The sequence below is a fragment of the Chlorocebus sabaeus genome, chromosome 20 (genome assembly GCF_047675955.1).
Source record: "Chlorocebus sabaeus isolate Y175 chromosome 20, mChlSab1.0.hap1, whole genome shotgun sequence".
NCBI lineage: Eukaryota > Metazoa > Chordata > Mammalia > Primates > Cercopithecidae > Chlorocebus > Chlorocebus sabaeus.
This window is the reverse complement of record NC_132923.1, coordinates 8,733,901-8,756,303: the sequence shown is the minus strand read 5'-3', so window position 1 is coordinate 8,756,303 and position 22,403 is coordinate 8,733,901. Positions and strand designations below refer to the sequence as shown.

Genomic DNA, 22,403 nt, shown 5'->3' with positions numbered 1-22,403 from the left:
ATCGAGACCATCCTGGCTAACAGGGAAACCCCGTCTCTACTAAAAATATAAAAAAATTTTTAGCTGGGCGAGGTGGTGGGCGCCTGTAGTCCCAGCTACTCAGGAGGCTGAGGCAGGAGAATGGCATGAACCCAGGAGGCGGAGCTTGCAGTGAGCCGAGATCCTGCCACTACACTCCAGTCTGGACGACAGAGCAATGCTCCATCTCTAAATAACTAAATAGTGGGCTCTGCTGGGGAAGTTAATCAAAAGGTGCCTGATGAACCCTACCCCACCCAGATGCAAACTTATCCACAAAGGGAGGTTCTTTGAAACTGCTCCTTTCCAAAGGTTGAGGGACAGCCCTGTCCCCAACAGGTTCATGTCAGATGCCACTGGTGCTGTTATCAGAAACCCCAGGGCCACAGGTCCCCCTGTTCCCATTTTCACCTCCCCCAAGAAACCAGGACTTAAAACTTTCTAAGAATTCAGATTCTAGGTTTTTTTTATTTATGAGGAATGTATATTGTTAAGTCACTGTTATCAAGGGACACATAAAAGCGGAATCATAAAACTGGACTGCAGCCATCATCACGGTACCCAAGTCTATGCTTGGGGTCTTCCTGACTCATTTCTTGGAGTCAAAACCAAGACTCCAAAAAACCAACAAAGTCCCTTCAATGTGAGTAAAGGAAACAGCTTCAAGCACTGACAATTTTTACAAGTGATTATTCAAGGAATGCACAGTAGCCACAGTTCAGACAAATCAACTACAAAAATCATTAAAAACAAGAGTGGGGAGGGGCACTGCTTATTAAAAACAAAAGACTGGACAAAGAAAGTGAAGATAACAGTGGGCGGAAGCTCTGCCTCCTCTGTCCCGTGTGACTCAGAGGGGCATGGGGGCGCGGGGGTGTGCGATCTGACACGGCTCATTTCCAGCAGATGCATGGAATTCAGGGATGCCTCGCGCTCTTCCTACAACAGAAACTGAATACTACAGGCTTGCTAGATAAGATCTCGGGGGTGAGTGGGGGTTCTGATCTTGTGAGAGCCCGTGTTCCCAGTTAAAGAGGAGGCAGCTGGCCAGAGCTCTGCTGGAGAATCTAATGCCCAAGACGGACCAGAGAGGCCAAACAGCTTGAGGACTCAGCAGGTGACAACCCTGTAGCCTGGAGAGGGGCTGCGCTGCCTTCTGATGCTGAGAACCACAGACCTCTCTGACCTGGATGTGGGTGCCAAGACTGATTTACTGTGCCCCCAGCAGACCCAGAGCCAGGGAGCAGGCCTCTTCTACCCCAGGAGACAGGCATCATTTCCCTACTGGTTCCTTGGGATGCTTTGGTGTTCTGCAAAGGCATCCTTAGTCTATTTTTTAAAGTTGCATTTTCTTATTTTGGTCAATTTTTGGTCAAAAGTACCGAGGGTATAGAATAAAAGCGAAGATGTGAATGTCTCTACCAGACAGAGGGTGACCTAGTCAGCAGTTTGGAGGGAAATCATCTGAGGGTGCTGGCTCAGCACATTCTCAGATGAAGGTCTGTCATCTAAAGGAGAGAGGCAGGCTCAGGTCCTGAAGGTCGCAGAGCCTCAGTAGTCCTCCTGAGTGTGTCTAGCTGACTGTTATCAAGTAACACGTAAAAGCAGAATCACAAAACTGGACCGCAGCCATCACGGCACTCAAGTCTATGCTTGGGCTCTTCCCTGCTCTGCTCTTGGAGTCATGACCAACACTCTAAAAGTCAACAAAGTCCCTTCAACATGAGTAAAAGAAATAGTTTCAAGCATTGACAATTTTTACGAGTGACTATTCAAAGAATGCACAGGAGCCAGAGAGCCAGACTCCACAGGGAGGCCAAAGGCTCTGAACACACGAGTCAATGTTCATGGAGGTGTAGACAAGATTCCACCTCACAGAGTTTGAAGACAACCTGTCCTTTCACCCACTACTACTGCTTTCTATGTCAACACTATGAAGATCAGGTCTGCGCCCTGCCCACGAGTCTACTTCTGAAGCCATCTGGAAAAATGAAAGCACTTGGATAAATGGCAAAGTATGCCTGAATTTTAAATCTGCTCAATTATAGGTTGTCTGTAGCAGTTAAGAATCAACATCTATGGCATTCTTTTAAACACTCCTAATTTACATATGACTTAGTCAACTTCTCTCGGTGTCACTGTCATGAGAGATATTATGTACGGTAGAACAGTGACGTGAGCCAACAGGATTTTTTGCCCTTATTCTTGCTAAGTCATGATTATCTGAGCAGAGATGATTTTCTACCCTCTAGGATTTGTCCTGGATTTTTTCCTACGTTGGCTAGGGTGTACGTCCAGCATTTGCAGGGCAAATTCCTAGGAGTGCTTTAGGAGAAGAGGCAGCTGGAAGCTTGGCAATATTCCAAGGCATGCCCGTGCTAAGTGGTCTGTGTCACCTTGCTGGGTGAAACCTCCGCTATTGCTTGGGCAACTCCCTTAACCCAGTCTGGCTGGTTCTAGACTTCCCTGCTGCTGGGGAAAGGGGTACACTTCCAGGGAAGCAGCTTTCCTTGCCTTGCCCGCCCTGCAGCTGGCTAAAGTGCAGGATGGGAGGATGGCAGGGCATTATCTGTAGGCTCCAATCACGCTTCCGTGGCACTGGGAACTGCAGTTTTCAACTCTTACCCTTACAAATGTTTCACCAAATCCTTTAAGTTCGCCTTTTTACCCTCTGAGGGAGAAAAGGAGAAATTCTGATCACAAGGAAAGAATCTCAGAAGGGGAAGAGGGGAAGTAGAGGGGTCTTTGTAATCCACAAAAGAAATCATCAGTCTCGGACATGATCCAGAATTGACTGAAACCTAATCAAGACCACAAGAGGTCAGTGTAGCAAACACAAAGGGAAAGGAAATGGAAAAAAATTAAAAACTTTTAAGAGGAAATGGACTGCAGGTGCTCAGTGACTATGTATGCTTTGAGTATAGAAAGAAAAGATAACTTCTTAGGTTTCTACCTCTTCACTTGGGGGAAAAAAAGGGGGGCCTGGCCAGACCTTGCCTAGCAATCCCAAAGAAAGCAGGATAAATGGGAACCCAAAGTTTTCAGTATCACCAATTATGGCTTAAAAAGAAAAAAAAAAGGAGGAAAAAAAAATCCCCTGACCATGTGATGAGGAATGCTACGACCTACCTCTCTCTCACCCTAGTATGACACACCCTAATCCATCTGTCACCGGAGCATACTATACTGGGCAGAGGTAAAAGTTCTTTTCCTCCTGGGGTTTGCTAATCCAGTTCCCATAGCCCATATCCTTCAAGCTTTTTTTGAAGTAGTTCTTGGCCATCTCGTAGTCACGGGCAGCTTTCTTGGCCTCACCATAGGAGAGTCTCAGTAGATCCCTGCGGTAACGGAAGGAGCAGAGCTTCTTAAATAGAAGAAAAATGTTCTTTTTGGAGACCCGGGACAATTCATTCCGTGGCCTAGAGAAACAAAAGCACTCATTATTCACCTGGGACCTGTAAGATGAGGAGCTCACAGTGGAGAAACCGTGGCAGGGAAGGTGGCTCTCAAGCCCTGAGACTGCAGAGGTATGATGCACCCTTGCAAGTCAGGGCAGAGGCTTGGTCCTCACTGCGCTCTCCTGTCTCCTTACCCATCCACGGTGCCTCTGGTACCGTCCAGGATCTCCAGATCATAGCCATCAGCCAGACACCAGTTGACGCTTGTCTCCTTAGTCTTCCCAGATTGCCTTTTGGAATCATATACGCTGACTCTGCCAACCTAGGAATCCCAGAAGCAATGGGAGAAAGATGGAAACCTTTCAGGAATAAGATTCTGAAGCAGGGACTCAAGACTTATAGCAAAGAGGAAATGTAGAGTCATGATCTTTCTCTTGTATTTAGGGTTTTGTTTGGCTAAGACAGAGCACACTCTAGACATACTAACTCTACCTCGATTCAGATTAATTCCAGACTAAGAGAATGAAAGCCCTTGGCATCCAAAAGGAAGACAATTAAAGTTCTTGGGACACCAACAAATGGTGGTGGTGGGCCACTGTGGGCAATGTTCCCTTTTGGGCTACCACTGCGGGCAGTGTTCCCCTGGGGGCAGTGTTCCAATGTGGGCTACCACTGCAGGCAATGCTCCCCTTGCTCACATTGTACATTTTTCCTCTGTTTACATGACTGCTTGAAAAGGAGAAAAATGTCAGGGAAAATAGAAGGGGGTTATAGCACCTTGGGGTGGTTGACAATAAAAGGATGTCGTAGTCCATCCTCAAATGCACTCCCATCTCTTGTCACACGACAGCAAATAGCCCGGGTCAGATGCCCTTGGCTGAAAAGGTAACCTGTGTACAAAAAAGAGAAACATATATACCTGTGTTTGCACCAAATGCTGTTAAGAGGCAGGGGCATGTGGGGATTTTGGAGGCACAAAATACAGTTGTCAAGAAAGAGAAACAGCTGCCTTGTTAGGAAGCACCTTCTGACCGGGGCTACCCAGGATCTCCCTACCACAGCAGACTGGACAACCAGTAACTGAGGGGTGACTCATGCTCACTTTGACAGGGGAGACAAAACACCTGGCAACAAAACATGCTGTTTGGGATTTGGGCACAAGGACGACAGACCAGTTCCAGATCCCAAGGCAGGCCTCTTACCCAATGTAACCGATTTGAGATAAATGGGCTGCAGGAAGTGGGTCAACAGTGCCCCTTGCAGGCCCAGCACGTTCCAGCGTAGGATTTTGTCACTACATGACATGGTACGGAGTCTCTCCCCGAGCCGAATGCCATCCCACGTAGGTACAATGTCACTGGATTCCACAGGGATTGTGCCTTCTCCTATGTGAGAGACTTGGGTCAGACTTACAGGGGCCAATGGACCAAACCACTCCCTGGCGTGGTTTTTATCCTCCTTAAGCTTGAGCCACAGGCAACATTCATTCATTCTTCACATATTTCACAGCATCTGCTGTGTGCCAGGCACTATGCTTGGTGCTGGGAAAGAACGGTTAGCAAAACCAAGTAAGATGCTTGTCCTCCTAAAACATCTACGGTGGTGAGGAGATTGAAAGGGGAGAGAACAGACACTAAAACAGGAGCCAGTACATACAGAAGAATTCCACATGCTGATAGTGCTCTGAAGGCTTTGAGGGAGCTATGACGGAGGACCACAGGGGGAACCTCCTGGGACAGCAGCAGCAGGGGAGCCCAGACATGGAGGAGAAGGACAGCTGGAGTAAGAGTGTTTCAGGCACACAGGACAAAAGCAACGGCCCCAAGGCAGCCAGCGGATTGGCTGTTCAGGGGGCAGACAGAGAGCCGGTGTGGACACAGCATATGCGAGAAATGGGGAAAGTGGCATGAGAGGAGGCCGGGTGATCACAGCAGGTTTTGCTTGTATATGCAGTGCGGTGGGAAACCACCATAGGGTTTAAAAAAAAAACAGCTTTACTGAGATATACTTCACATGCCATACAGTTCACCCATTTACAGCATACAATTCAGTCGTTTTTAGTATATTCACAGAGTTCTGCAACTGTCACCACAGTCAATTTTAGAACATTTCATCGCTCCAAAAAGAAACCTTCTACCCATTGGAGCAGTCACTCCTCATCTCTCCAACCCTCCCACTCCTGGCCCTGGCAACCACTCATCTACTTTCTGTCTCTATGGATTTGTCTATTCTGGACATTTCATATAAATGGAATCATACAATATGGGATCTTTTGTGACTGGCTTTTTTCATTTGGCATCAAGTTTTCAAGTGCATCCATATCGTAAGCATGTATCAGCACTTCACTTCTTTTTATGGCCAAATAATACTCAATTTATGGATATACTTGATGTTTTATTTATGAATCCATTAGCTGATGGACATCTGGGTTGTTTCCACTTTTTTGGCTCTTGTGAGTAACGCTGCCATGAACATTCACATATTAGTTTCCGTGTGGACACAGGCCTCCATCTCTCTGGAGCATACACCTAGGAGTGGAGCACTGGCTCCATGGTAACTGTGTCTATACTTTAGGGTATTTAGCAGGGTTTCAGGACCACCATGATGACTGCTGACGTGGCCTGAACGCAACGGAGTGGATGTGAGGAGACAGTAAGGAGACAGGAGAGGATAGGAGAGAAGGAGCCAGTGGACAAGGCAGAGTCAACTGCCAGCTAGACAGGAGGGACCCGGGCACTTGGCATCCTCATCTGTCACCTCCTTAAGGCTTGGTTGTGCCGCACTCTTCATTTCCTCCCCCCTTTCTCGAGGTGATCCTATGCATTCCCGTGGCTGTGAAGACCCTATAGGGGGATGACTCCCATATTTCTATTTCCAGCCAAGCTCCCTCCTCTAAGCTTCACATGGCAACCCCCACTTCCTATTTGACTTGGGGATCTCCAAGGTCTCCCAAACTAACACATTCAAAATAGAACCTTGATCTTACCACACAGCTCCCCACCCAGGTCTTCCCTTTCCTGTAAACAGCACCTCTGTGCCCAGTGACTAATGGTAAAATCCTAACAGCCTTGCAGAGACTTGGGGGCCCGGGGTCTTGCAGAGCCTTTTGCAAAAAGGAGGCGGGGGCATGTATCACTCACCGTTTTCCACCTTGGTGCGGAGCTTGCCTTGTTTGGGATTCTCAAAGACAGGGTAGTGGCGGGAGTCTGTGCTTTCCATAGCACGGTCGCTGCAGGACTTGTCAAAGAGGGCACCATCTCCACATGGAGCGGTGCTGAAAAACAGGGGTGGCTGTTAAAACTCACCTGTGGGAAATCTGCAGTTTCATGGGGCTCCAAAACAGTTAGATGTGACAGAAGCAATGGACGTTTTCTAAGGCCTACCATGGGAGATTGGAGGTGGACAGCAGTATACGTGAGTCATTCTACACCTGAATATGGACCTCAAACCCACGGTGGAGTGTGGCTTATTGTATGAGGTCCGATTTACAGGCCGAGAGAGCATTCGGATACCCAATTCTAACAGCCTGGCAGGGCCCACCCTGGCAGCAACAAGAACTGTACAGACCTGATATAGAGATGGAATGACACAGTCTTTTTTATTTGGAGCTTTTCTCCTCCCTTAGCAGGTTCAAATATACTATCCTTCGCAGTCTGGGGGTTGTATTTCATTAACTCACTGTAGAGAAACCTACAAAAACAAAGTCTGGTTAGGAAGGCAGGTTCAATCCTGGGAAAAACAGCTGCTTCTATAATCTGACCTCCAAATGAGCAAGTAAGGAAAAGCCTCAGTTGTGCAGACCTTTCAGTTTCTCCGGTGGAAATTCTCCGGGGAGACCCCAGCATTTCATAAAGCATAGTTAGCCCTTTGGGTCTCCTTCATTTCTGCTGAGGGCTCCTCGCTATGGCAGCTACAGGGATTCTAGGGCAGAGCAAACTGATTCAAGGACTACAGGAAGCTGTTGCTCCTTTCCAAGTCTCTCCCTTCATAAATTAAAGAAAAGGTGACTTAGAGGAGAAAGCTGGCAGGGGCATCAGGGTTGTGCAGGTCCTCAAATAGAAATGGCAAGCTGCCTCATCCCCAAGGCCCTGAGGACTAAAAGGTCATTTTGTGTTTTCAGAAAAGGACATGAAGCAGCAGAGTTAGCAGAAAAAAGGACAGCATTTAAAACCACGCGGAGTAGTGGGAGGCAGCTCAGGTCACAGAGGGGATGGACTCCACCAGACAGGTTCAAATGGATGGGTGAAAAGCAAAGGCTGCCACTGCCACATCATGACCCGTCTGTCTGAGGGGGATTCAGAGAGGCCATGTCAGAGCCACGTGCGACAGGGAACTGGAGCTCTCCAGAGCCGGGCAACCAGGCCACAGCTCTGATCTTGCTCACCTGATGAAGCCTCTCCGGGAGATGATTTCTGCATGGCAGTCATTGACAGTTTCTCCCTTCAGGCTGAGAGAATCTCCTTTCACACAGCGATTCCCTAGGAAGGTGTTTAAAACAGAAATAGAATAATGGAAGGAAACTGATGACAAACAGGATGATGGCTATTTGTTCTGAAAGCTTCAAGGCAGAAACACCCTCAACTTCTCAGATCCTAGACTCCCATATTCTCTCCTCTAGGAACTAACTCATTCCTCACTCTGAATTGACTGCAGCTAAAATGAAGTCTCTTCTCCCTGCCTTGGACTTGCACGGACTCCAGGGGAGGATGAGAGGGACCCGCTTTCAGGCGCCACAGGAGGCGGCATGACTCAGCCTCACTCACCTGTTCCCAAGCTGACGACGACACCCATGTCCTCAGAGTCTTTTTTCATAACGATGGCGGCCAGAATCTTGCGGCCGAGCAAGGAAGGCTGGAAGCTGTTAGTCAGAGTGTTGAAGCACCGGTGGCTCAGCATGGCTATCTGGTCATGGAAGGTGCTGCCAGTGAGAGGGAGCTGTGGGGAAAGGAGGCTGTGTCAGCACCACAAAGCTGAGGCTGCGTCCACCATATTCACCATGGTAGGGAGATCAAGCTCTACTTGTCGTGTGAGTCATCTTTTCCTTCTTATATCTAGTGTCCCAGTTATATGCTCTCTTGAGGCTAAAAGTAAAGCCTAGGAATAACTCGCATGACAGCAAGAGCCACCTCCACTTAGAGAGAAGTTAGGAGGACCCCCCACCCCAAAAAAAGGCACCAAAAGTAGACGTCTTAACTGTCTTTGGCTGTGCTTCTGGGGACCTTGAGAGGAGGAGCATAGTTCTTCTGAGACTGGCCCCTGTCACTGGGGTTACCTCTGTGAAACCCATGCGTTCTGCCTTCTCGTTCTCCCCAATCAAGACACGGAGAGCCGCATCTGCTGCTTCCTGCTTGCCTTGCTTCTTGCTGTGTGCGCAGACGGCTGGGAACCAGCGACCCCCAACTTTTGCTTGGTAAACGAACCTTTGGGATGAGAAGCAGAGAATGAAGACAAGTGCCAGATCCTGACAGTTGTTCCAAGGAAGGGTTAGTTTTGCTGAAGATGTGGCCGGTCTTGCAGACATATGGACCTGTCAAACAGAAGCTGTTTCTAAGGCAGCATGTCCTAGATTTTGGTCATTCATGAATCGCCACATGATCTGTGCCAGATCCAGGTATCACTTGGACTATTACTTAATATTTTTCTCTAAATTGACTTCTTAGAGTCAGCCAATGTGGCTCACACCTGTAATCCCAGCAACTTGAGGAGCTAAGGTGGGAGATCACTTGAGGCCAGGAGTTCAAAACCAGCCTGGGCAACGTAGTAATCCCCCAGGCAACATAGCAAGACTCCTGTTTCTTTAAAAAAGAAAAAAAAAATTTAGCTGGGCATGGTGGTGTGTGCCTGTAGTCTCAGCTACTCGGGAGGCTGGGGTGAGAGGATCACTTGAGCCCTGGAGGTCAAGGCTGCAGTGAGCTATGATCGTATCACTGCACTCTAGCCTGGGCGAGAGAGCAAGATCCCCATCTCTAAAATAAATAAACAGACTCTTTAAAAATGTAAATATCTGCAATACTAGGTATGAAAAAAGAGGTAAAAATGTAAACACACTGAAATAGGAAACTTCGTATCACTATTGTAAATGGAAAACCAGTATCACCTGCCACATATTGAAAGTGGCTGTAAAACGGGATATGATAAAATCATGTTATAAAATTCTGACCAGATACCATTACCAACTTGGACTCTTACTTCATACACTGTCTGATTTTTAAAGCACCCAACTCCATTCCCTCATTTACTTCCTATTAGCTCAAGGGGACTTGACCTAGAAAGGTCATTAGGTCAAGGTCAGCCTTAGGCCAGGCACCCAGGCTTTTCTGGGAGTAGTTTTGCAACTCCTGGCAGGCTTGAGCTAACTCTGGGTTAAGGAATGGATCCTGGGCCCATGAGCTGTGCTGATAATAAAGTGCCCAAGTGGAGCAGGGAGGTGGCTTCTACTGCTCCGGCCGGGAATTTCCACAAACACAGAGGGAAGGGCATGGTGAAGCAAAACAGCTTGGAAATGTATCAGACAAGGCATCAAGAATCCTAACTTTCAACCAGATCCTAATCTATTGGCTGAAAACCCAGCTTTGGATACTCAAACTGCATACAACAGAGGCTTCAGTTTCAAGACTTAGCAGCTCGGACAGTAAAAGGAATCAATGTTTATGTTCAACCACATGGAGTTTCTCACTGTTCCTTGATGATCCGAAGCAACTGAATGCCTTCACTCCTTTCTTTGCCCACGCTAGCAGGCTCGTGCAGGCCAGTGGGCTTAAGTTCAGAATGAGAGGGACAGTGGCGTGAAGACAGGATGGTGAAGGGGGTCAGGGACAGACTGTGTAGGATCTTTACCTCAGGGATCCAGGAGAATTTCATGACTGCCCTATGTGTTTGAAAAGAATATGAACTCTTATGTGCAAAGTTTTATAATAGTATATTTACATATATGATAAAGTTTGTTAATTATGCAACTAGAACCCTTTAGAGCTGTGCTATCCAATATGGTAGCCACTAGCCACATGGGGCTACTGAATTTACGTTAATTACAATGCAATTAATAATTCAGTGCCACAGCACACTAGCCACAGTTCAAGTGCTCAATAACCACATGTGGCTAGTGGTTGGCCTTTTTAGTGAAATGAGTTAAAGTGAAGACAATGAGTATGAATAACTCTTTTGAGAAGTTTGGCTGTAAGAGAAGCAAAGAAATGAGATGGTAGCTGCAAGAAGATATGGGGTAGAGGGAAGGTTTTTAAAAGACGGTCATGGGCATGTTTCAAGGCTGGTGGGAATGATCTGAGACGGAGATGCTGCAGATGAGGGGAGAGGAGACAACCAAAGTGGTAAAGTCTTAGAGCAGATGAGAGGGATGGGGGATCCAGGACACAGGGATAGAATGAGGGATACGTCCTTCACTCTTGCTGGTACAGATGGAGGTAGCGGGGTAGTTTGGTACTGGAAGGATAAGGTATTTCTTGTATGCTTACTGCTATTTTTTCAATTAAGTGTGAAGTAAGGTAGTTGAAAGTGAGGAACGGGGTATGGGTGGAAATCTGAAGAAAGAGGCAAAGGTCTGAAATGGTTCTCTCAGCAGAGGAAAGAAAATTAAGAAGAAAAATGCTGGGAAAGGGACAAGAGTGTGGGGAGAGGGCAAGTCACAGTCCTTTATTAAAAACCTTCAACAGCTCTCCACTGCTTTTGTGGTCAAAGCACTAACGTGACTAAACAAGGCAGGCCCTGGTGGGCCACCCTGATTACCTCTCTAACATCCTCTAGTGCCAGCCTTCCCTTGTGCTCTCTGCTTCACCCATAAGGGCCTCCTCTCAGCCCCTTTGCCAGCTCTGCTCTTCTTCCACCACAGGATTTAACAGTGTCCTTCACCTAGAACCCTTGGTCTCTCTCTTCATCATCCTTAAAGTCCCAGCTCAGGCAGTACTTCTTGGAGCAGCCCTTCCCCCTCTGCTTACTAAGTCAAATTGTGCTATAACTGATTCTCACTGCAACTCGAGCCCTTTGGAATACTTATCAAATATGAGATCTTACATTTTTTTAGGTGACTATTGGTTAATGTTTGGCTCCTGTTCTAAAAAAAAAAAAATAAAGAAGATACTCCATAAATAAGTGTTGAGTAAATAAAGTAGAAAGATCAGTTAGGAGGCTATTTTGACAGTCTAGATGAGATAGTGGCTTGGATTAGAGTGCCGACACTGGAGGTGGAAAGAACAGGAAGGGATATGGGATAGAAATTCTAAGTATAACTAATAGGACTTAAGGATGAGTTGACAAAGGAGGTAAAGGAGATAGAGGAAAAGATGATCCTCAGGTTTCTGACTGGAGCCACTGGGCAGACAGTGGTATCACTTACTGAGCTGGGAAAGACTGGAGGGAAATGAAGTGAAGGGGGCAAAACCCAAGAGTTCTGCTTTGGACATGTAAGATTCGGGATGTTCATCCAAAGAGAAGTGACAAGTAAGCAACTAGATGGAGGAATCTGGAGCTCTGAGTGGTCTCCAGCATTTAGATATTAAAAGTCATCGCTGGCATGGTGGTTCATGCCTGTAATCTCAGCATTTTGGGAGGCCGAGGCGGGCGGATCATCTGAGGTCAGGAGTTCAAGACCAGCCGGGCCAAAACCCTGTCTCTACTAAAAACACAAAAGTTAGTCAGATGTGGTGGCAGATGCCTGTAATCCCAGCTACTCGGGAGGCTGAGGCAAGAGAATTGTTTGAACCCGGGAGGCAGAGGTTGCAGTGAGCAGAGATTGCGCCATTGCACTCCAGCCTGGGCGACAGAGTGAGACTCCACCTCCAAAAAAAGGAAAGAAAGAAAAAAAAAGTCAAAAAATTAGTTAATGTCACCAACAAGAGTAGAGAGAAAGGAAAAAAAGAAGACCCAGCATAATTCACATTAAGAAAGAACGAGAGTATGTTATTAAGAAACGTAGTTACTCAATTAGCATTTCCCCTCTCTATGCAACCTTCCTCAACTCCCTGGCAGACACTGGCGGCAGTGCCCTCTGTGTCCCCACAGCACTCTGCATTCACCTCTGATGGCACATTTCTTTTTCTTCTTTTTTTTTTGGAGATGGAGTCTCGCTCTGTCACCCAGGCTGGAATGCAGTGGTGCAATCTCAGCTCACTGTAACCTCCACTTTCCGGGTTCATGCCATTCTCCTGCTTCAGCCTCCTGAGTAGCTGCGACTACAGGCGCCCGCCACCGCGCCTGGCTAACGTTTTGTATTTTTTAGTAGAGACGGGGTTTCACCATATTAGCCAGGATGGTCTCGATCTCCTCACCTTGTGATTCACCCGCCTCGGCCTCCCAAAGTGCTGGGATTATAGGCGTGAGCCACCGCGCCCGGCCCGATGGCACATTTCAATACAGCTATGGCTATATGTCTGCTATGCACTTGGGCAACATTTTTTCATATCTTCAATCTAGTTCATAGTGAGTTCTTACATTCTCAGTGAATGGCTGACTTGAAGTCCTAGAAAGGATTTCATAGAAGATTTCACAGAAGAGAAGGAGGAAATGAACTGAACCTATCATGTGAAGGCCTGTGCTTAAAGATAAGGAGGTGCTTATTGAAAGTGAAGGATATGAAGTAGTAGAAGAGCAGCTGGAGAGAGACTGGGCCTCTCCTTTTCCAGACGGCTTAAACCGTGGGCAGATGTGTGTTCTAAATTGGGTCATGTTGGGCAAAGGGCTACTTTAAAAAATTATGTTAAAAGTTCTTACGTATCAATAAAGAGTAACAATCTGAAAGAAAACTGGAAAAGGACAAGAGCAGGTGGTTCACAGAAAAGGAAATGCAAATAACACATAAATATGAATACATGAAATGACATTACTTCTATTTTTTTTTTTTTGAGACGGAGTCTCACTCCGTCACCCAGGCTGGATTGCAGTGGCACAATCTCAGCTCACTGCAACTTCCACCTCCCAGGTTCAAGTAATTCTCCTGCCTCAGCCTCTGGAGTAGCTGGCATTACAGGCGCGTACCACCACGCTCAGCTATTTTTGTATTTCTAGTAGAGATGGGGTTTTACCATGTTGGCCAGGCTGGTCTCAAACTCCTGACCTCAAATGATCCACCAACCTCAGCCTCCCGAAGTGCTGGGATTATAGGCGTAAGCCACCACGCCCGGCTGACATTACTCCTATTAAGGAGAGACAACTTTAAAGTAACAAGATAGCATTTTATAAGTTTTAAAGTGTCCCTCCTTCCCCAGAAACAAACACAGTTGCCAGTTTTTTCGATCCTTCAAGAAAATATTCTAGCCATATACAATCTTCACCTCTCCCCTCACTTTACACCTTGCTTTTCCACTTTGTGATAGACCTTAGAGATTAAGAAAACATGCCTGTTGCATGGCAAGAATGATGCCATCTTGATGCAAAACCACCATGACCACCAATATTTGACTCCTGCATCCCAAGGTGTTTGGTAGCATAAATAACTCCACACAAAGATTTCTACCAAGCCTCCCCGCCAGCTAGTGCTCATAAGTTTCACAACAAAGTATAAAGTGTGACCAGCTGCATGTTTAACCAAAAGAGTCTCTATAGGAAGCATACTTTCTGGAGGATAAGTGCAGGGATCCACCGTCTTGCAGCCACCCAATACATCATTTCTGTTCCTAAGTCCCTATTAAACATTTCTTTCTGAGAAACTGAATTTGTCAGCTTCTATTCAATGAAATATTATGCAGCTATGCAAGGAGTCTGGTAAGTAAAGGAGTCAACATGTAAAACAGAAGATATATCTGTTTAAAAAGACAAAAGGGAAAATGTGCTAGTTAAGCATAGCAATTTCTAGAAGGACTCAAGAAACTGGTATAGTCATGTACTGCATAACAATGTTTTGTTCAATGACAAATCACACATATGACAGGGGTCCCATAAGATTATGATGGAGCTGAAAAATTCTTATCACCAAGTGCAGGGGTCTGTAACCCGTTAGGAACCTGGGCACACAGCAAGAGGTGAGTGGCGGGCAAGCAAGCATTCTGGTCCGAGCTCCGCCTCCTGTCGGATCAGCAGCAGCATGAGATTCTCATAGGGAGTGCGAACTCTACTGTGAACTGTGCATGCAAGGGATCTAGGTTGCACGCTCCTTATGTATTTACTATATTTTTATCATTATTTCAGAGTATACTCCTTCTACTTTTAGAAAAATAAGTAACTAAAAAAAGCCTCAGGCAGGTATTCCAGAAAGCACTGTTACCATAGGAGATGACGGCTCCTATGCATGTTATTGCCCCTGAACACCTTCCAGTGGGACAAACGTGGAGGTGGAAAATGGTGATACTGAGGATCCTGACCCTGTGTCGGCCTAGGCTAATGGCTAATGTATTTTCATCTTAGCTTTTAAGGAAAAAGTTTAAAAAGTTAAAAAATAAAATGAAATTTAAAAACAGAAAAAAGACTATAGGATAAGGATATAAACAAAGGAAATATTTTTGGATAGCAGTACATGTTTGTGTTTTAAGCTAAGTATTATTACAAAAGAAACAAAAAATAAAAAAGTTTATAAAGTAAAAAAATTACAGTAAGCTAAGGTTAATTTATTATTAAAGAAAACTATTTTAAATAAATGTAGTTAGCCTAAGTGAAGTGTTTACAAAGCCTACACTAGTGTACAGTCACGTCCTAGACCCTCACATTCACTCTCCACTCACTGGCTGACTCACCCACAGCAACTTCTAGTCCCGCAAGCTCCATTCATGGCAGGCGCCCTATACAGGTGTAGTATTTTTTATCCTTTATGCTGTCTTTTTACTGTCTTTTCTCTGTTTAGATAGAGACACCAATACTTTCCAGTGGGTTGCAGCTGCCCACAGTATTCACTATAGTTACATGCTGTACAGGTTTGCAGCCTAGGAGCAACAGGCCGTACCATACAGCCTGTACGTGTGTAGGAGCCCATACCATCTAGGTTTATGTAAATACACTCTGATGTTCTCACAACAACAAAACCATGTTTCTCAGACCGCATCCCAGTTGCTAATGCATGACTATAGTAGTATATGGGTCTGGGGAGAGAAACTGGAAGTCTGAGACAGAAAGGAGACTTTTCATTGAAATGACTACTTTTTCAATCAGCTTAAATGATTTTCTTCAAGATGGAGTCTCACTCTGTCGCCCAGGCTGGAGTGCAGTGGCGCGATCTCAGCTCACTGCAACCTCCACCTCCCAGGTTCAAGCAATTCTCCTGTCTCAGCTTCCTGAGTAGCTGGAATTACAGGTGCCTGCCATCACGTCCAGCTAATTTTTGTATTTTTAGTAGACACAGGGTTTCACCATATTGGTCAGGCTGGTCTCAAACTCCTCCTCAGGTAATCTACCTGCCTCAACCTCCCAAAGTGCTAGGATTACAGGCGTGTGACATCATGTCTGGCCTGACTGATTTTTTAATGTACATATACATTCCTTTAAAAATTAAAAAGTCAAAAAATTAAAAAGGATCATGCTTATTGGAAGAGTGAACACATTCACTCTTGTCAAGTCTATTGTCTTCTAAGAGACCATGGAGACAGGGCTGGACTTGTTTCCCTCAACTCGCCCCTTCTGTCCTACACAGCTAAAGCACACCCTTGTTTTCCCTGGGTTACAGACCGCCCCAACTGGTGACACATGCATTAGCCAGGACTAGGACACTCACTTGGGCTCGTGAGGAGGTCCAGACTGGTCGACCAACTTGAATTCAGCAGCAAAGCCATGGGAGCGGGCGTACTCCAAAAGGCCACCCACAGGATTGGTGTTCAAGTATCTCACGAGCTCGCCAATCTTCCTGACCTTGTTGGGCATCACGGATTCCAAGTTATCAAGTGACTCTGAGATCATACCTTCAGGCTAAAGGAGAATCCGTCAAACAGAGGAGCCGTAAACACTTCAGGAAATGTCGAGGGAGTCACTGGCAATCTCAAACCACTCAGTTGCTAAAAATGGCCTGTATCTTTTGTGTAGGAAAATGCCCTACCTGGTCATCAGAAGTCATGGAGTTGGTTGCCTCCCCGTGCAGGGCCTTCATGGCTTCCTCTGCGGCCATCTGCTTTGCCACTTTCTTGCTGGGGGCACTCACACTGGGAAAAGTTTGGGCTCCCACTGCAACACAGTACTGGAACCTGATAGGAGATGAAGCAAGTAGGAGGATTAAAATGATTTTGATTGACGAGCCTGATCTAGCCTTTGCCAGGCTGCCATCTTCCACTACTGGTAATTTCCTTGAACACATCACCTCTGTGCAGTCACATCTCATGCAGTCACTTCTGCCTTGAACAGCCAGTGTCTCTTAGCCTGGCTGACCCCTTTCAACATTTAAGCATCAACCTAGTTTCACCTCTTCCAGGAACACCTCTCTTGAATATGTGAGTCTACAAACCCACAGGCAGACAGCTTCTCAGGTCCTGTACCTTTCTGTCCCACCAACAGTGAGTGACCTCCAAACCATGAACCTCCCCAGTGCTTGTAGAAAAGATAGAGTGGGCCAGGAATTCCCTTTGAATTCCTAATCCCTAATTCTCTGCCTCACAAGTAGCAACCAGGCCCTCAGAGCCCTCCTTACCCCATTTTGAAACAGGAGAAATTGGTCAATCTGCCATCCCTGAGGAGGCAAGGAGGAAAATGTGTCTCTTTTTCTTTTTGAGAAAACCTCAGCTGGATAGAGGACACGTGGGACATACTTGGGCTCATGGGCAGGGCCTTCTTTGGACAGGAGACGGAATTCGCAGGAGTTCCCCAATTTGTGCATACACTCGAGCAGTGTGGTGACGGGGCTCTTCCCAGAAAAGAAGGATGTGGCTGAAGGGGTGGGGGTCTGGGACTCTGTGGTCTAGAGAAAATGAGAGACAAGAAGAAAACAAAACTAAGAAAACACTGGTTAGTCCATCACAGAAGAGGGGATGGGGATGGGGGACTTTCTTCCCACCAACTGTCAACAGGTTGGCTTTCCAAAGTTAAAGGAGCTGCTGGGGCTCTCATTCCGTATCTTCCAAGAGAGGAGATTGGCCTCAATAACTTTTCAGGTCTCTTTCAACTCTGAAATTCTGTAAATCCAATTATGTTGGGACAGGAGCAGAGAGAGGAGCTGGGTATGAGAGGAGGAAAGATGGGCTGGCGAGGTAGGGTAGAGGGAACAGTGGGAAGCTGACTCCGAGATAGTGTCAGTTCTTTAGGCTGGCATTACTTCAGGGGAGTCAGTTACAATCCAGACACTGACAGGGAACTGATAGCCTCCCAGATGGCAGGAGGACACCTACCTTCTCTAATTCTTTTTCTGTGGAATAGTGGGATGATTCTTCTGATTTTCCACTGTCCTTGGCTTTGGCTTCCTCTAGCAGAATTGTCATGGCTTTCATAGCTGCATCCTGCTTGGCCACTTTCTTGCTTCCAGCTTCAGCTGGGGGAAACTCTCGGCCATTGATGACAACCTGGAATTTAAATCTTGACGGAAAGTGGTTAGATGTGTGAACAGGAGTCTAAGTCATTCCTTCTGCCTTCTCCAAAGAGACCTTCAACCTGGAATCAACCTGGAATTTTCTGCTACGCTAAGGGACTTTTGACTTGTGGGCGAGATGAAGGACAGGCCAAGGAACTCCTTCCTACTACTTAAGGTTCAGCCTGTCCTTTCTTTTTGTAAACAAAGCAGCCAGTGACTCTTTCCCCATAGCTCAGTGAAGCAAACATAGGCACAGATGATAGGACACTAGCTCAGGGGGAACCCACTATCTTTTAACAATGAATTAACATAAACTCCCCCCACACAAAATTGATGGGCCAAAAATCGCCATTACAGTCTTGTGAGCAACCAAAAGACCTTCATTCTAAAGCAACTGTGATAGACTGGCTTCCTCAAGGGAGGGTCCTAAAAGATAGTGAAGGCTTCTTATAACCCAGTCTCACACTCCCCACTACCTAGGGGGATCAGGCATTTGCCACTTATTAGTGGCTGGCTTTTGTCCCTAGACCTATATCACTGTAGTTTGTTAAGAGTCACTCTATAGCTCCATTTGTCTCAAGCTATTTTCTACATAACAAGGAATTTCCCCTTGTTATGTAGAAAATAAAAAAGCATTGGTTCTAGGCTTCTGGACTTAGCCTAGGCCCCCCTTTGTTCAAGCGTTCAAATGTGGTGAGCTCTTTGCTCAGTCTGCGATTTCATTTAGAAAAGTAGGTCTTTCTTATTTCCTAGGTCTTCCGATATATTTGAACATGGCACCAATGTTTCTTATAGTGTGAGTCCAAAGAATGATTAACCACAAAACCCACTGCTTTCCTCCAACTCTAGGGAGGAGGGATGGAGACAAAAGAGAATGACGGCCATCCAGTCTCTACCCCAAACAATCCAGCTCTGGCCTTGCCAGCTTTTGGACAGACACATCCCCTTCTCTTAACAGCTCTTCTGAAATGCCAAATTGTTATCATGAAGACAGTCAAGACAAGGAATAAGGGCCCTAGCCAGGAATCTACACCCCTAGAAATCAGGCTATGTAAACATAAAGGTCAGTGGAATTCTCCCCCATCCTACTGGCTCTTTCTTTGGCTACAGCTGCAGCCACTCAGCTTCAGTGGTTTTGCTCTCTTTTATGCTCTTCAGCAGCTCCTGTTTTCCTCAATCTGTCCACTGGCCTATTAGGACCTACAGTGTAGGGCCTGACCAGCTATCTGAGTGAGGTAATTGCTGACTTCACAGCTCAGGAGTGGCAGCAAGTGCTAGCCCACCCATCTGTGCAGAGGAGGTGTATAAAATTAGAACCACCACCTTCAATAGGCAGGCAGGCAGCCGTGCATGCACTCCTCCATCCTTTCCCCCCAGCAGCTATGCAGAGGGGGGACTGTGGACCTACAGATGCTTAGCAGCACAACCCACCCCCCACTCTGTGTATACAGCCTGCCCCAACCCACCTGCTCCTGCACCTCTCTCAGAAACAGCTTATGAAGGACGGGAAGGCCTATAGAAGGGAGTTAAGTCTTTATTACCTCCGGCCTTAGGAGGCAGGCATGATGCTGATGCATGGAGACCAATCATTTTTTTTTTTTCTGGGATGGAGTCTCGCTCTGTCACCCAGGCCGGAGTGCAGTGGCACCATCTCAGCTCACTGCAACTTCCACCTCCTAGGTTCAAGCATTCTCCTGCCTCAGCCTCCCAAGTAGCTGGGATTACAGGCACGCGCCACCACCCCCGACTAATTTTTATATTTTTAGTAGAGACGGGGTTTCACCATGTTGGCCAGGCTGGTCTCAAACTCCTGACCTCGTGATCTACCTGCCTTGTCCTCCCAAAGTACCAGGATTACCGGCGTGAGCCACTGCCCCTGACCCTCAAGACCAATCATTTCTCTTTTTTCTTGAGACAGAGTCTCGCTCTGTGGCCCAGGTTGGAGTGCAGTGGAACAATCTCAGCTCACTGCTACCTCTGCCTCCTGGGTTCAAGTGATTCTCCTATCTCAGACTCCTGAGTAGCTAGGACTACAGGCACGTGCCACCACGCCTGGCTAATTTTTGTATTTTTAGTAAAGACAGGGTATCACCATATTGGCCAGGTTGGTCTCAAACTCCTGACGTCGTGATGTGCCTGCTTTGGCCTCCCAAAGTGCTGGGATTACAGGCATGAGCCACCACGTACAGCCAAAACCAATCATTTCTGAAAAGCTTCATTACAGTCAACAGAGTCAACCTCCCCCTTGTTTAGCCAAGATTCTGGCTGGTCCAAGGTCTATATTCCCTGCTCAACATCTGCAGAAAGGGCCAATCAAGGGGGATTTAGCTAAAAGGCAGAAGGGAAGGAGGAAAAGATAGGCGCCACCAAATGGCACTGCTCACAAACCAGCCAAGACTGCGTCAGGAGCAAGAGCACCTGACCCCAACCCTAGGTACAGTCCTGGGTGGTCTCTTACCGAGGTTCATGGGGTGGTCCACTCTGCTCTATCATGTTGAACTCACAGGTTTGACTAGCGAACTGGGCATATTCTAACAGCCCGCTGATGGGGTTCTTCAGCTGGCACTCTGTCAGTTTCTTGTAGGGTGAACACCGTGGCAAGCCATGACTGTAGAAGGAGGGCATCTCCATGATGGCTCGAAACTCACCTGGTGCTGCGCGGATACTATTCAAGTCATCTGGGATGTCATCTGTGGCCCACTGGCCATTTTCAAAGTCAACATACCCTGCTTTTGAGGGGCCATTGTTATGAACAGGTGGTTTCAGTCTTACTGGTTCTGGTCTTGCCTCCTGCCTGTTTTCTAACTTTATGACAGGTTCCTGCCCATTCTCCACTTTTTCGGTGGTTACCATGTTATTTGAGGCATTTGATGTGGGTATATTACAGGTGAGGAACTCTGTGTTTCTTTTGGTCTCAGGGATTGCAGCTGGAGCGGTTTCAGGAACACTGTTCGTATTTCTCTTGATTTGCATCCTCTCTCGCTTCTTGTCTGTCAAATGCCATATGGGAGGGGTTGTCCCTTGTCTATAGACATCCCCCTGCCTTTCCATGTCAATTAGCACGGCATTTATATCTCGGGCCTTGGTGAGGCCAATATTTTTAGCCAAATTCAGGGCAGAGGAGTCAGACACATTGAAGAGATAGTCGCAGATTTTCTCCTTGATCTCAGCCATGTCAAAAAACTCAAGAGGATCTTCCAAGGCAGATGTGGAGTTTCTGTCTTTAGGTTCCAAACTCGGCTCTGAGTTTGGGGCTCCTTGGCTATGACCGTCTGGTCTTACCACTCCGCTGTGCTGGTTCCAAGCCTGAGCTGAGACTGTGATAAAAGGCTCAAGATCTTCTGAGACAGATGTGGAGTTTCTGTCTTCAGGTTCCAAATTTGGGTCTGAGTTTGGGGCTCCTTGGCTATGATCGTCTGGTCTTACCACTCCGCTGTGCTGGTTCCAAGCCTGAGTGGAGACCGCGATTTTCCACAAAGGGGGTGTTCCTGCCTCTTTCTGTAGCTTGCCCTTCTTTGCCAGGGAGTATAAAACTCGATTGATTTCTTTCTTTGGAGCCCCCAGTTTCCAAGACAGATCATGTGCTGTAGTGGCCTTCCCTTCCCCAAGCTCTTCCAAGAACTTTAAGATCCTTTGTTCCTGATCTTGGTTGATACTCAGTTCCTGGAAATGTGAGGAAAGGCAATCAACACCTCTCCGTGGCAGAATCCTGCCACGTGGTGAAGGATGCTGGAACCCTCTCTGGAGCCCCTGACTTCCGAGATGCACGCACCTGGGGACACCTCTGATATCCACTTGCCTGCCTCTGGTACTAGAGGCAGGTAGTACTGGAAACCTTGGCTGGAGTCCTGGGAGGGAAGGTGGCAGTGATGGTGTCTGCTTTCTAATCACCGGCGCTTCTGGGATCTGCCCCTTGAGAAACTCTATTTGCTTAAGCAGGAAACTATTGGGGGAAGATCCTGGCCCAGGCTGCTGGTATCTGAGCTTTCTGTGCTCATAGCCTTGAAATGGATGGGGGTAGTATCCGTTGAGGGAATACCCCTGCAGAATAAGACAGCAGAAAAGAAAATGAATTAGGGCTGCAGTGGCGAACCTGTGGAGGCCCCTCCCTTTGCTGCCTGTGGAACAGCCCTTCATGGGCTGAGAAGGCAATTGAGCCATGGGCTTATGGACTCAGCTAGGGTGACTTGCCTACCTCCTAAAACCTGCCTAGGGGCCTGCCAACAGGAACACGGAGAGGGGGGCAGGAAGCAAAGCACGCGGAGCTTCCAGGAGCACAGAGGTTCTGAGGCCTCAGCATAGCCTCTCCAGCAACCTAACTTACTTTTCCCTTTGATGGAATTTAAGGGAGTTGAGAAGAAAATTTTCTAGTCAAAACAATTACCCTTTTAAAATTAAAACAACAAATAAATGTTATTTTGCTTTGAAAACAAAAACAGAAACCTGAAATAACCAGTACAATCACATGAAATAACCAAGGGAGACGGGACTAGGGAAGGGACGAGATGACCTCTCCTTGAGTCAGGCTCACTAGCGCACAGCTAGTGCACCTCCGCCCACCT

At 46.9% G+C, this 22,403-nt stretch overlaps 1 protein-coding gene across 5 annotated transcripts in view; it reads right to left on the bottom strand.

Moving 5' to 3' along the window:
• Positions 1 to 466: 466 nt before the first annotated feature.
• Positions 467 to 22,403, bottom strand: part of ADAR (adenosine deaminase RNA specific) — a 46,395-nt gene continuing 24,458 nt past the window's right edge. For 3 of the 5 annotated variants that reach the window (XM_007976958.3, XM_073008343.1, XM_007976959.3), the window contains exons 2-15: positions 20,300 to 21,882; positions 17,663 to 17,846; positions 17,087 to 17,235; positions 16,384 to 16,528; positions 16,066 to 16,256; positions 8,611 to 8,836; positions 8,180 to 8,351; positions 7,801 to 7,894; positions 6,984 to 7,106; positions 6,557 to 6,690; positions 4,619 to 4,801; positions 4,194 to 4,306; positions 3,611 to 3,738; positions 467 to 3,437 (exon numbers count right to left, since the gene is read on the bottom strand). In XM_007976958.3, the coding sequence (XP_007975149.1) occupies positions 3,200 to 3,437; positions 3,611 to 3,738; positions 4,194 to 4,306; positions 4,619 to 4,801; positions 6,557 to 6,690; positions 6,984 to 7,106; positions 7,801 to 7,894; positions 8,180 to 8,351; positions 8,611 to 8,836; positions 16,066 to 16,256; positions 16,384 to 16,528; positions 17,087 to 17,235; positions 17,663 to 17,846; positions 20,300 to 21,882 (3,663 nt within the window). In that variant the 3' untranslated portion in view covers positions 467 to 3,199. The remainder of the gene's footprint in view (positions 3,438 to 3,610; positions 3,739 to 4,193; positions 4,307 to 4,618; positions 4,802 to 6,556; positions 6,691 to 6,983; positions 7,107 to 7,800; positions 7,895 to 8,179; positions 8,352 to 8,610; positions 8,837 to 16,065; positions 16,257 to 16,383; positions 16,529 to 17,086; positions 17,236 to 17,662; positions 17,847 to 20,299; positions 21,883 to 22,403) is intronic. The other 2 variants (XM_007976960.3, XM_007976961.3) reach the window with 1 other exon arrangement.